The following is a 14,361-nucleotide window of genomic DNA, read 5'->3' as shown; positions in this document are numbered from 1 at the left end:
GGTACCATCTATTAAATTTTTCCTCGTACAAATCAAATCTTGGTGGAAGCACGCACCGTGCACTAAATGAACTCAAACAAATATTAGGAGAACCATATCAACCATTAAAACTGTCACTTCCTGAAGTAAGATTTAAAATTCCAAATTTGACCTATTTTGGTCCACTCTAGTCTACATGTTGTGAAGGCCTTCCTACTGAAAAAAAACAATAGCGTTGAAGTGAATCGTTTCGAGTGCTTAAAATCCAACTCTCCGTGAACTAGATAAGTGAGCTGCAGATTAACCAATCGATGTAACCATACGCTGCTAGGGGGCGCTAATATTAGAAAATTTAAACCTCGGTATCACTCCAACAAACAATGATATGATTGTTGCTGTATTTGTACTATTCTCACTGTTGCGTGGACTCATACAGAAGAAACGAACCCCTATCGCCGGCAACAATCTGTCGTCACCGTGTGTGGCGGCAGACGACGACCACGAGCACCACCACCACCCGGCCAAGCTAAACGATTCGGCAGCTGTCGAAGCGAATCTCAACTCGTCACTGGAGGAACTGTGCGTGTCGGAACTGCAGAGCGACACGCTTTACTCCACCGCAACCAGCAAGATCTACGATAAGCGCCGGCAAGATTCATCCTCGATATGTTCGGATATCTTCAACACGGACGAGGGCGGCCGCTCGGTGGCCGAGGAGGCGGTGCGCATCACCACACGCAAGAGTCTGACCCGCATTCGGCGCTGCATGTCCAGAACGAGTCTCACCCGAAGGAGACGCACGACGGGAAGGTAACAAAATAAACACTATACACTGTGCTGCTCGCTGTGCTAGTAGCTCCTGCTAGCTCTATGCTAAAGTCGGTGACTGATGAATGGGTGATGGGCCGTCCGTCGTTGTCGTCGTGACGTGGGAAAAAGCGGGACTTGAATGCAACAAAATGCCGATGGGGGCTTCGGGTTTTGATTGATGAGTTTTTCGATTTGTGGAAGCATGGAAATGTTTTTAATTTATGGATACGTGTTGATTTTTTGAGAGCCTGCTTCCGTAATCTTGCTTTCACATCAATGGAAGAAGGTAAAATGTGCGATGGTTTACCATGCGTCTCCATCGGGTGAAAAATTACCGCGCACAAAAGAAAAACACGTTTTTCAATGAAGAAAATTAGGGGTATTAGGGGCATAATGGACACCCTAAGCAAATGTGTACGTTAGGCCTGTATAACAGAGAAAAACTTTACATATTATCACTTGACTTACAACTTTAACTTGTTTCCTACGTCTTTCAATCATTTACAGGAGGTAAAATGTTTTTATTGTAAAGAAATAATGAATTATAAACCGTGTGTTTTTCAGGGCTGGCAGGAAAGGTACGGGGCGAAATGGACACCCATCGGGGCATAATGGACACCCCTGCATATTTTATGCCAATTCTTTGGTTACATCGACCAGTTAAGTAATTTGCCTACGGAGATCAATACTACAGATGTGATACTCCATCTTAGACGAGTTTACATAACATCGAAGTTAATTAAATAAACTTTAGGCTAAAATAATCGTATTGATTTTTCCAAACTTTCTAAAACGCCTAACAGTATGCAATGTGCGTACATCCATTCGTAATTGCTAGTGTTCATTTCGCCCCGAATCGACTACAACATTAAAATTGTTATTTAAGGTAAATTTTGATCATAAATAAAATACTTCATCCATTGCTAAATCTTCGTATACATGTAGAGAAGGTAACAATTCACTTGTTTTTCTGGTGGACACACTCCAACACTCGTAATACCTTATTTGATGCTGCTTCGAAATTATAAGAATTTCACCATATGGAAAACATATTTCAATTTCAATGATATTTTAGCTATTTTGGAGCAATATAAGTGATACTTTTGATAAATAGAACTATGACTTGTTCCTTTACACTTATGCATTAAAAGTTTTACATAAAAGTCAACGGTTTCGGCAAAAACAGGGGTGTCCATTTCGCCCCGGGTGTCCATTATGCCCCTAATCCCCCTATACAGCTTTGGGATGATTAATTGTGACATGTGAGTGGCATACGATTGATGATGCGATATAAGACGTATACAATAATGAAAGAATAAGAGAATGAAGTTTTTCAAATCGAATGAGGAAACGATATTCTTAATGATACTCTTACTTTCGTCAACGTAGCTTTAGCGGTCAATTGGGGTTCCCAGCGGTATTGACACAACTACATCTTCGGAATATGCATGCAAAATTGAACCAAAATCCAAGTGTTTATTAATGTTGACGATCGGGAACTAATTTCACATTAATTTAAACCTCCTTTTCCATTACGGTCATTTTTACCCACACCGTGAACTACGTCAGCGAATTATTTTTAATTTAATTTAAGTAGAATTTTTTCGATTCCTTGAGAAAAATATATTTTATTGCCAAAATACTTTCTGAAATTTGCGTTGGAGTTTCTCGAGAGATTTCTTAATGTTTCTCTATACATTTCCTTAAGGTTCTTCTCGGGAATTCCTCCAAGGATTCTCTCAGGACTTCCTCCAGAAAATTCTAAAGAAATTCTTCTGGAAATTCTCCTTCGATCGTAAACATCCCTAAGGATAAATAGAAACCCTTCTTCAGGTGTTCTTTCAGAAATTTTGTCGGTGACTTTTTAGGAATCCCTTTACTATTCAAAGATTCTTTCAGGCGCTCCTTTAGAAATCACTTCTGGATTTTTTTCTTAACATTTCTTTCCTCTAGACAAATTGTTTCAGGTATTTTTGCTAATACCTTTCAGTCGTTTTGCAAGAAATTCCTTCAAGAATTCCAGAAGTATCTCCAGGGTTTGTTCCAAATCATCCTCCAGGACTTTATAAGAAGATTTTTCAAGAACTTCTCTGGTATCTTTGTTTACAAATTTTTGAACAGATTCCCGAAGAATAATTTTCAAAGATCCCTTAAAAAACTTCTTCAAGATTCAATTAAGAAATTCCTCAAGAATGTCCTCCCCAGACAACCAATACCCAACAAACATATTAGCTTATAAGAGAGGAACAAGCCATTCTTAAGCAAACTTTAGCCAAAGAAACTGTTATTCAACTGTTTCTGTTGTTTGGGTAATCGTATAAAATGTTGCATAAGATGATAAAGTATGGAAGCCATATGCATGCATGCCTCTATTTAGGCGCATGTAAAGTGTACGCATATTGCATCCGTTTTAACATCTTATACGATCAATGATTGACTGTGTCTGGAAATCCGTAAGGGTTTTTTTCAGGAACTTCTCCGATTTTTTTTCCTCACATCTCTCCAAAAAAGCGTAATAAAGTTAATCTAGAAATTCCTCAAAAGCCATCTCAGGGGCAGAGATGCCAGATATACAGATTTTTGATCTTCTATACAAACAAGTTACAGAGTACAGAAAAATACAGATTTTTAAAATGTGATACAGATTTCTCCAGAAAACATAAAATTTGAAATTATTTCCAATAAATTTACTGATAACTTTATAAATTACTGCTTAAACTTTAACCAATTTATGCAAATTTGTACATTTTCACACATGTTTTAAAAAAATAAATAGGGGATCTAATGTATTCTCGGCAGTTTTGTTCTCTTCGTCATGTGGTTTTTTTAAACCTATTGAACTCAAAGTTGGCGTCAAATCTTTCCCAATCAAGATGAATTGTATAGCCAGTTTCAAGCAATTTGGCCTACCGTATCAGTGGGGTGAACCTGATCACTCAATTACCCACGGATATCGACTTTCAAGGAAGTTACCATTCCTTTTTAATGTTACGTCATTGGATTGCGAATTAGCGAATTGCGAAGCCATTATGATACCAAAATGAGTTAGATAAAATATAAATTATGATACTGAATTGCATAAAGAAATTTATGAAAACTTTTCCTCAGTAACCCTTTACGGAATTCCTATGAGGATTTATAAACAAATATTTAGAAAAGTTCCTAGAGAAATCTCTTACTAGCATTCATAGGGGATTTTCTGAAAGAATTACCGAGCATATTTTTAAAAAGCTATAAAAAGCTCATGAAATTTCCAAAAGAATTCATGTAAAACTTGCTAGGAATTGTTTTTGAAGACATTTCTGAATTTCTTAAGTAATCCGAGTAGAACTTACTAAAGGTATCCTTTTAAGAAATCCAGGAAGATTTCTGATGAAATACATGGAAGAATACCCGGAGGAACTCATGAAATAATCTTTATATGAATCTCTGCAAAAGCCACTGGAAGAATATCTATTGGAATCACTAAACAAAATCATGAAAGAATTTCTAGACAAATTCCTGGCTACAATTGAGCTTTAGCTTGAGCTCGAGTGGCCGCCCGAAGTTGCTTCTCCAGTATCGTCAGATCAGCTACACTCACACAAGGAACCAATAAGATAGCTGCTTGGGACTAGCAGGCATCTTCAGTGTGTGAACGTTGGTGGTCTTGTATTTTTAGGCGACAATGGCGCCTGCTGCGTCAGGTTGCAGGTCAATGGGGAAGGGGAGGGAAGTGATGATTGCAATCGCTTGTCCACATCAGACCGTTGAATCCTCTGCGCCTGCACAAGGTCATGCGGATGTTGGTGTGTTGGTGGGATTTTTTTTTGGCACATGGATCATGCATTGGGGCAAGGATGCCAGGCGTAAAGCGATAGATTATGTGAACATTACTGTGAAGCGGCACAGTCCGCTTGGTTGCATAGCTTGTAGGCGTTATATGATAGATTGACACTGGGCCAGCTCTCCATATGTTAATTACAATCCTTGGTGCAAAACTAGAGTTTTATCAAATTTTCAGGCATTTTGTTGGTGATTTAATGGTGGCCCAAAAGCAAAATAGGTTTATATCGGAATTACTATGAAGAATTTTTAAAAAAGGTTTTCCGCGTTGTACAGCATTCACACATGGATGAAGTCATAGGGTCAAAGTCAAATTGAATTCATCAGATCTCAATGATGAATGTTGCCGAAGACCCGGGTGGTTCGGCCAATGACCATTTTGTAAGGAATGAAAAATGTTACCGAGAAATATGAATTCTTTGGTTTTTCAAAGGCGAAATCTGTTTACCTAACAACAAATATTATTGCATGTTTATTTTAACATCGGTTCAATTGACCCCATTAAGCAAATTGTATTTGTATTGCTATCAATGGTAGTTTACTATTTACTAGATTCCTTTAATTTATTGGAAAACATTAGAAAAAATATTGTTCATCTTTTTCTTGCCGTATCGTCCTCACTTGGCTAAAACCTGCTTTTCAGCTAGTTTTCTATAAGTACTTCCTCAGTTATTCATTTGCCAACACGGCTTGACGTCTGTCAGCCGTTGAAGTTTTAGCGAATAACATTCGATAACCGAAACATCTACTGTACTCAAATTTAAAACGAAAACTATAAAAAATATGTCAAGTGATTTTGTGTTTGATTATACAAACATGATCCAAGCAACAATAATATTTATTGTTATTTATTTGTTACGAATTGTTTTTAAGTGTAATTGAGAAATACTCTTTTTTAATAAAAAAGTCCATGAGAACTTTGTAGGCACTTTTGCAACTACATATGTATATAAAAACAACTTAAATTATTTTTTACTGATAGTAACATTAAATTATTATAGAGCTATTGAAAAACAATCGAATCAATTAGTCACTAATAAAGCTAATGTTCACTTATTGTACGAACTATATGGGCTTGATTTCTATTGTAAAAAGTAACAATATATCTACTATGTGTTTTATTGTGAACAATAAAACCAGTCATATGTTAATTATATTTACCATGTAATGAATGGTAATTTTTTATCCGGGACCAACTTGAAATCGAAGTCGTACAGCAGCATCGTAAGCGCCCAGCGCTGGAGACGATTTTCCATGTAGAAGACAAGAACTCTTTTCTTGCTGCCAAAAATCTCGAGAGGGATTTATTTCCTAAATTTGTTGCTGGCCCCGGACAACCTTTTCTGGCTGATGTACATAAACTGCATTTTCCACATTGCTCCAGTAATGTTCAGAAACAAATAAAACGTTTATGCTCATCGCTTTTGTAGCTCCGAATGGGCCCCAACATCCGCTTCGGCCGCGGGCCTACATAATCCTTAATCCGGGCCTGGCGACGATGATTTTCTTACTGGGATTGAAGTGCGTCAGCAAGAGATTGGAGACCGTGCACGCTAAAACCGCTCAGCACTAAAGTGCATAATTTCCAGACTACACAAAAAATGTGTAACCCTTACACATTCACAAAATCAGCTCCTGCGTCCACAAAATCGCGAAATTCGCAAAAAAATGTTGTACGGCAATCTAGCTAGTGAACTTGGTAATCAAAAAATATCGGCATTTCGTATATAGAAGAGTGTACGAGCTGTTTTTGTGAATGTTACACATTTTTGGTGTGGTCTGGAAATTATGCACTTATGACTTATGAGTAGGTCTTACATACTTTAGGTGCTGAGCGGTTTTACCGTGTGGTCGAATTATTCTCGACCCTCAGCACTCCACTTCCAAGGAACATCTTTCTTGAGTAGACGATCGAGGGGTGCTCAGATCTGTCCAACTAACCATCCGTAGGATTTTTTTCCCCCTCCCCTGTTGGGAAATTTAAGTCACTGCGTCCAATAAGCTGAACTTTTGTGGCATGCGTCCGTAGGAGTTAATCGCATTGAGATACGATCGTAGTTGCGATACATTTGTTGGAGGTACCATTTCGGAGATAGCGCTGGTTTTGGCTGGATGTGGGCGGAGACCATCCATGTCGACGGTGTGGCCCAGAAACTTGATCTGCAGGGAGAAGCGACACTTTTCGATACGCAGATGAAATCCATACTCACGATTCGCTGCAGTACCACGTGAAGCCTGAGGTCGTACTCTTCCTGGGTCCTTCCAGCGATTAGGATATCGTTCACGTAAGCCATGACACCAGGAATGCAGTGCCGGCAATTATGCTATCGATGATCCTCTGGAACGCTTCAGGCAAATCCCGTGAATGTTTGTTTATCGTAAGCAATCTTCGTGATGATGCTCTTACTTCGACCTGGAGATAGGCGTCCGATAGGTCGATGCAGGAGAAGTAACGGCAGCCAGCTAGTTCAGCAAAAATGTCGTCCAGGTGCGGCAGCGGATGGCGATCCGAATTGACTGTATTATTGAGACGTGTGGAGTAGACACCTCGAAGACATCAGGTTTGTGAACCACGACTGTGGGTGCTGCCCAATCAGAGAACTGGACGTGTGAATTGATGCCGTTATCTTGAAGTCTTTGCAGCTTAGCATCAATCTTCGGGAGGGCAGCTCAGGCAACCGGTCTCTTGGGGCGGTACACAGACCGACCGAGGATTGGAACATGTTTTTAGACTTAATATTTTCGTGATTTTTAACTTATGTTAGTTATTTACAGGAAACTTGGCTTGAAGCCGACTTCCGATGGGCAGATTACCGACTTTCCCACTGATATCCAAGTTTACTTGGAAATAATGGTGATGTCAGATGCGCAAGCGAGTTGCGGAGTTCCTGGCGAACCGTTGCTTTCCCCGTTGGATTTCTCCCAGCAGCCTTTCACGGTCATCTGGGTGTCTTGCTTGATGTTAATGATGCGGTTGCACTCCTCAACCAGGTTTGCCATCTGGAGAGTGTCACCGTCGGTGGGTGGTGAGTTTTGTTCAGCTTCCAACTTTCCGATCGGCCTGGTCCGGATGTCCGAATCACGCAGTGACTGGAGACCGTATAGCGCATACGAACCTCAGGGTCTTGACGAAAAATCATTAGAGGGTTCAAAGGTTCGCGATGGGGTGACTTGCGATCAAAAATAAGTTGCGTGTCAAAAATTGAGCTCAATTCATCAACGTTAACCAAACTTACAGCATCTTAAACTTGGCCATTTTGTATGAAAATCGGCGTTTGTCCGATCAATTATGCACCACAGTGTATCTTCATTAACATAGCTAAAAGATTATCCGAAGAAAGACCGAGAACTGATTGCGATTCACGGCAGAATATGAACGCATAAATTCAGGCAGCGAAATAATTGAAGACATATTTTGCGTTTATTATTGTAATTTACTTCTTGTCATTTCCGTGATACTAATTGCCTATTTTATGTTCTCTTCTTCTTCCAGTTTCGACGTCGAAAATGGCCAAGGTTCACGATCACCGCTGGAAGGTGGATCACCAGCCGCCGCCGCTGCCGCCGGATTGGTACTGCAGAATCTACCTCAGCGGAGAGAATCCTTTCTGTACCGGTCCGATTCGGATTTCGAGATGTCGCCGAAGTCGATGTCGAGAAATTCCAGCATCGCCAGTGAAAGGTAACGTTCGATGTTCCTCATGTCCGCGAACCAACTGTATGTATTTGTTCTCTCTATTCCCGTTTTTTTTCAATTTTTGCCGGCTCTTTTCCGCGTGCACACATGTACCTTGCGAACGATTTCTGTATCCTTTATTCACAATGTGTTATCCTCACTGACAAATGTCAAAATCACCGTAATTACCCGTAATTACCCCGAAAATCGTCACGTTAATGTTTCCCTGCAATTGGTTAACCAACCGCCACCGATCAACTCACCACTAACACCACCACCTTCAACCTGAACTGTTCAAACCGAACTCATACAGAACTGATAAATTTTCTAGACTCAAAGAAGTGGAAGCACCCACGATTACCAGCACGGAACGGACGTAAGTATAAGCGACAGCTGTTACTACAAGATAGCGAGTGTCCAATAAGTAGCAAATATCATATGCATAAAAGCATTGCAAATCCCTTGAAATTAATCCCAGAAATTCTCGTAATATCCGCGGTAACAAGTATAAGGCTTCCCAATTGCCCATATAGGAAAACTTACGTATTTCCAGAAGCTTTAGTCTCTTCGTCGTGGGATGTGTTTTTATCTCTGGAAATCAAGTCTTTTCCAGTCAAGCTCAATTATACGACCAAGTTTCAGGCAATTTATCCGACAAAAATCCCTCATGACGAAGAGAACAAGTCTGCTGATAATACCTTAAGTCACCCTATTTGGGGACAATTTTTTATTCAAATACCTTAGTAGCTTCATTTTGTTCCCCTCTGCTAGAAATCCCTGAACCAAATTTATTAGGTATCATTCAAGTTGGTAGTGCAGTCAGTTGGTAACTCGCGCTGAATTCTATTCAGTTTTTAGCTCCATGTAAAATTTCAAACTTCCTATGAAGCGATTCTCATACCCATCAGCTTTACTTTCAATAATCATAGAGTTTAATGAGGTACATTCAAAACACACATAGTTATTTTCCGGACCCTCGCTATCAAAATGCTCCAATCGCGTAAGATTCACTAGCCCAGATCTCTCATTTTCTGCATTCCATTCTTCCGTCTGCGGCGCAACCACCGCATATGAAAACAACCGTATAATTCCGTCAACACCGATCGCGTCATGGCCGCTGCCGCGCTGCACAACAGGCATGTGGAAGATCTGATCGTTACACCATTTGCGCAAATTCTCGCAAGCCTACGTTCGGTACGGTCGAACTTCTTCAACTTGACAAATGTTTCACCGCCCAAGTAAGTGTATCCATATCGCGATTTTCCTCGCGCTATATTATCATATTAATCTTCGCACACCATTTAGATTTTTTTAAGTGGACCATTGCATCATTTGCGTTCGCACATTTGTTTTTCTCATACATATTTGCATTACCTACGCGGTCAGTGATGACGCAGGATCGTGTGATGGTAATCCTATGGGGAGAAATATTTCCCAAGAATCCGCTTGAACTAGTGGAAAACGTTCGTCACGAAAATTTCTTGATTACAATAACCGGGTGCGGTAAAAGAGCTGCGAATCGTTTCATATTCCTTCTCGGAAAATAATAAACACACCGGGCGTCCCCATCAAAATAACGATGGGGTCAGCAGCGGCAACAAATGACGACGCCTTTATCCCAGGTGTATTCAGTTGAAAAAGAAAAACATGTGAATCATGTGAGCGTATTTGCATCCTGTCTATGACAATCGCTTAGCCTGAAAACATGTATTTTTAGACAGTTAAAAACATTGAATTTTGTTTACTCCATTTGTTGAAGAAATTGAGTTTTGAAAATTAAAATCAAGTTATTTAATGGTTCTCCAAGGACGACCAGTCAAATGATTGATATTCACTAGGGCCTACCTTTACCCTGAGGAATAATGCTCTGCTACCCGAGCAGGAACAAATAACTGACACATAACTGCAGCATATCAAAACCAAGACAAGATATTGGTCAGTTATCCTGGTAGGGTATCGCGCTACTTGGGCGGTGGTTTTCTTCGTCTGTTATTTTCGTCTGTTTTCCACTGTAACTCGGTCAATTTTGAACCGATTGACTTGAAATTTTGTACACGGGTATATACTATACCTATCTCACCGCATTCCAAGAATTGTGTCAATTGGTTCAAGATTGACTGAGTTATAGTGGAAAACAGACGAATATAGAAGCCACCGCCCAAGTAGCGCGATTCCCTATTGAAAATAGCTTATTTTGGTATTGTGGAGCTATTGAGTCATCGACAAAAAATACCTCAACGAGTTATTGGTTTGGTATTGAGGACTGCTTGAGGTATTATTCATTTATGGAAAAATCACTCTTTGTATGTAAAAATTGCCGATTATTATTAAGGTATTGCAATACCTGATATCGTTATTCACGTGGTATGCATAGAATACACACCAGTTATTATTTGAGGTATTTTACCTCTTATGCAGAGCTTCTTAATACCTAATTCAGGTTGTAGGTATTGGGTTTTGCATACCTGAGTTTGGTATTGAACAGCAATTTTCTCCTGCTCGGGTATGCATGAAAACCATATCTAAGCCGTCAAGCTAAAGATTTTCAAGCACCAAATGATTCACTCTTGAATAACCTATAATATCGATTGGCGAACATATTCGATCGACAACGTGACTCGCTCTTTCAGAAGGTCTCTATGGTAAGGTTGATCTGCTTCTCAGGTTGCCTCTCCACTCCTTTGTTATCGGAAGGCACTTGCTCCACGCCTGCTTCCCGTTGCACTGCAAATATTAAACTATCTCTCAAGAACTTGCCGACTGGGGCTTCCGTCTGTCCCGGACCTTCGCGTGAGCATTAGCTATGGCCCGATAGGCCCTGAGTTAGGAGGAAGTTTACTTCGCCATAGTGCCTATTGATTCAACATCCTAGGATTCAACTATCTACCCTTGGAATCAACTTGTGGGTTCAGCTTCCTTCGATGGAACTATCTCACGCACGCTGTCATAAGACCACAGAGGCCAAACTGGCAGTCCAACGTATGTCTCTTGTGCCACGCATTTCGAAGCACTCCATATCCTCTCCCATAACGATCACACGCGCTACACGGTACGGTACGCAATTGCCACCCTTAGGCGCATTAGCCTGTACGTAATTCCCAGCTCACCTATTCGTTCATAAACAGGCGTGATACGTGCCTTCATATCTAGGTATAAATGAGGTGAGCCAGAAACAGTGTCACTATAGCTATGGAACCACTTTCTCGTCCAGACGTCTCCAACTCGTAGTTTTGAACATCTCGAGATTCTCTTCAATGGCTGTTTTTTTGAGCAGCTTCGGGATACCATCCGGGACCTTCCACCACACTAGAGGATTTTGCAATCATCGCAACCGCAAGTTGCTTATCAGTAACCTTCCCCTGATCGCCCGCTCCAGTCCGAGGATCCTACGCAAGGAGACTCGTAGTGAGCGCTTGAGTTGATCGTACATCCGCCAATGGTGACCACAGGGTAATTTCATAGGCAAAGCCGACCAGCTTTACACCTTGTGGAAATGTGAGCCTCAATACGTCATCATACGTCGCGTTCCATAGTACTGAGCCCAGGGTAGAGCCCTGAGGTACCCCCGCGGTAATGTAGCTCTTCTCGCTCCTCGGTGTCTCTCCAGTATCCGGATTAGGCTAACCGGGTGTATGCCGCACTCGATCGCAGCCCAGCTGACGCTGTTGAACGCATTCTTTATGCTTCCGTAACGATCGCGTAATAGCGGATTCTCGATCTTTCCGCTTCTTTTGTAGCGCTTTCTCAGCCATTTTGGCCATCGATAGACTCTTCCGGAAGCCGAACTGGTTCTCCGTTAGGCCAGAGTCATCGGGTTTCTCGGTATAGACCATCAGCCTCGACAGAATGATCCATTCCAACAGCTTTCTGACGGTTCTCAGAAGGCAGATAGCCTGTATGCCCATGGATCACTAGGTGGCTTCCCGGGTTTGGGCAGTAGAACTAGTCTTCGTCTTGTCCACCTTTCCGGAAATTTGCCTCTGTCCAGGCACATCTGAATATCCATTCTGAACATGTCAGGGGTAGCCTCGACGGTCGTCTTGATGACTACTGATGATGGACACCGTCCGGACCCGGAGGCTTGTTCAACTTAAACGACTTTGTTCAGTACCAGTTTGGCCGCCATGTAGGCCTCAATTCGCTCCATTTTACCTGCATCGGTGCGAGCTCTGTACATCCTCCTTCTACCGATTAGGCAGGATGCGCGGCGTTTTGCGATTTCTGGACACCACCAGTAATACCGGCCTGCGTTCATTTCTGGGTGCCTTGGTATTGTGGCGTCACACGCATGTGTTAGTGTCTGGCCAAAGTCTATGGTCCATACAAAGTTCGAAAATTTTGTATGAAAAAAAGTCTCCGAGGGGGAGGGGGTGGTCTGAGATGGCCGAAAAAAATTCTACGTAGTTTATGGACAGCCCCTAATGAGGATATCTAGTTCGCGAAAACAGGTCTTGCTCCTGGGCTTCTAGAAAGCTTTTAGAGAGCCCAAAAAATGAGCATTTCAAAAGCGTTCCATCAGGTTTCGTTAGAGTTTAAATGGGATTACAGGGATTTCAGGAGCATTCCAATAGTATTATGGGGATTTCAGGGACGTTTAAAGGGGCTGTTCCGTCGTGGAACGGGGATTTTGCAGGGTGGACGGATTCGGGACCGGTAGCTCGGTTGGAAGTGGACTGTATTATGGAGGGGCTTTCACTGGGAGAAAAAGACGCGGTTTGTTCACTAAAACTAAACTAATAAAACTGTATTTCGGATGTTCGGTTCGTTTCGTACTTCGATTTATTGCGAACTGTTTCGGTCGGAGGTTCAAAGTTGATACTTCTTGTCGAGGAGCGTACGGGATGAATGAAGTGGAAGGAGAGGAGAAGGATACATATTTAGCGTGGTGATTGTGTTGGAGGAAAATTCCTTGCGAACAGGCTTTTGATTGATTCAGTTGTCGTCGTCGGCGGCGGACCCGCTGTACATGCGAGGGTCGATCGTTGCGTGCATGTTCGTTCACGTTGTCGTTGGATGGACAGTTGGACGGCGTGGAGTGTAGTAGGGAAAACTGGGGTTCAATCGCGGTTACCACTTCGCGTTGGCGCGAAAGTTTTAAGGGCGTTACTAGGCGTTTCAAGGGGTTTTCTGGTGAGTTTCAGCGGGTTTCTAGAGCCTATAAAAGGTGTTCCAAGGTGTTTCATAGGCATTTCAAATTGATTAGGACGATATCAAGGGCGTTTCAATGGGATTACGGAGGTTTCAGGGGCGCTTCGATCCATTTCAAGTCAGGGTCAACAAGGGGGTTTCAAGAACACCCTTAAATCAAAGAGTCTCTTTCAAAATCCTCTGAAACTTTCTGAAATGCCGCCGAAATCACTTTTAAAATTCATCGGACTCCATGTAACGCACCCGAAACCCTCCCAAACCACAGAAAAAGCACCTCTGAAACCCGGCCAAAATGCTTGGAAACTTCCCAACGTGCTCTGAAATCCTCCTAAAACCTCCTCGGACCCCGCGCCTGAGACCCTCTAAAACCCCTGAAAACGCATCTGAAATCCACAGAAACTAGGGTATTGGTTCCCTTCTTAAGCATGTGGCTCCCATTTTCATCCTACGAAAAACAAAGGATTGAAGCGCTGTTTGTTTTGTTTCTTATTTTTGTATTTTTTGTTAGAAGTGAGCACCCATGAAACCAAAAAGAACGGAATCAATCGGTGCCGTAACCGCTTGTTTTCGAATAGGATGAATATGGGAGCGTGAGATTAATGATGGAACACATACCCTACTCTGGAAGTTCCGAAAAGGTTTCTGAAATCCCCATAAAACCTCTCGGACTCTATGAAACGCTCATGAGACCCTCAGAAACCCCCGAAAACCTATCTGTAACGGCTCCAAAACTCGTCGAAAATGCTCTGAAACATTCTGCAATGCCGTCCAAAACCTCTTCAGACCCTCGAAAACCCCCCTGAAATCTCCTGGTTTCATCTTCCCTACACACCTAGAAAATATCACGTAATTTTAAGTGTCCTGAACCTGACATATACGAGCATCTTCAAAAACACAAATTTAGAGGTTGAAACATGTGAATT

The 14,361-nt window shown here is 41.7% G+C and overlaps 1 protein-coding gene across 18 annotated transcripts in view; it reads left to right on the top strand.

The window, feature by feature from the left end:
* LOC109427728 (cAMP-specific 3',5'-cyclic phosphodiesterase) overlaps positions 1-14,361 on the top strand; it is a 248,743-nt gene that overhangs the window by 210,140 nt on the left and 24,242 nt on the right. For 14 of the 18 annotated variants that reach the window (XM_062845664.1, XM_062845663.1, XM_062845665.1 and 11 more), the window contains 3 exons: positions 8,108-8,296; positions 8,604-8,666; positions 9,427-9,528. In XM_062845664.1, the coding sequence (XP_062701648.1) occupies positions 8,108-8,296; positions 8,604-8,666; positions 9,427-9,528 (354 nt within the window). Of the gene's footprint in view, positions 1-170; positions 790-8,107; positions 8,297-8,603; positions 8,667-9,426; positions 9,529-14,361 lie in introns of all 18 variants that reach the window. The other 4 variants (XM_062845667.1, XM_062845666.1, XM_062845668.1 and 1 more) reach the window with 3 other exon arrangements.

This window comes from Aedes albopictus, chromosome 1 (genome assembly GCF_035046485.1).
Source record: "Aedes albopictus strain Foshan chromosome 1, AalbF5, whole genome shotgun sequence".
NCBI classification, from domain to species: domain Eukaryota; kingdom Metazoa; phylum Arthropoda; class Insecta; order Diptera; family Culicidae; genus Aedes; species Aedes albopictus.
The sequence above is the reverse complement of the archived record's forward strand: the minus strand, read 5'-3'. Positions and strand labels throughout refer to the sequence as shown.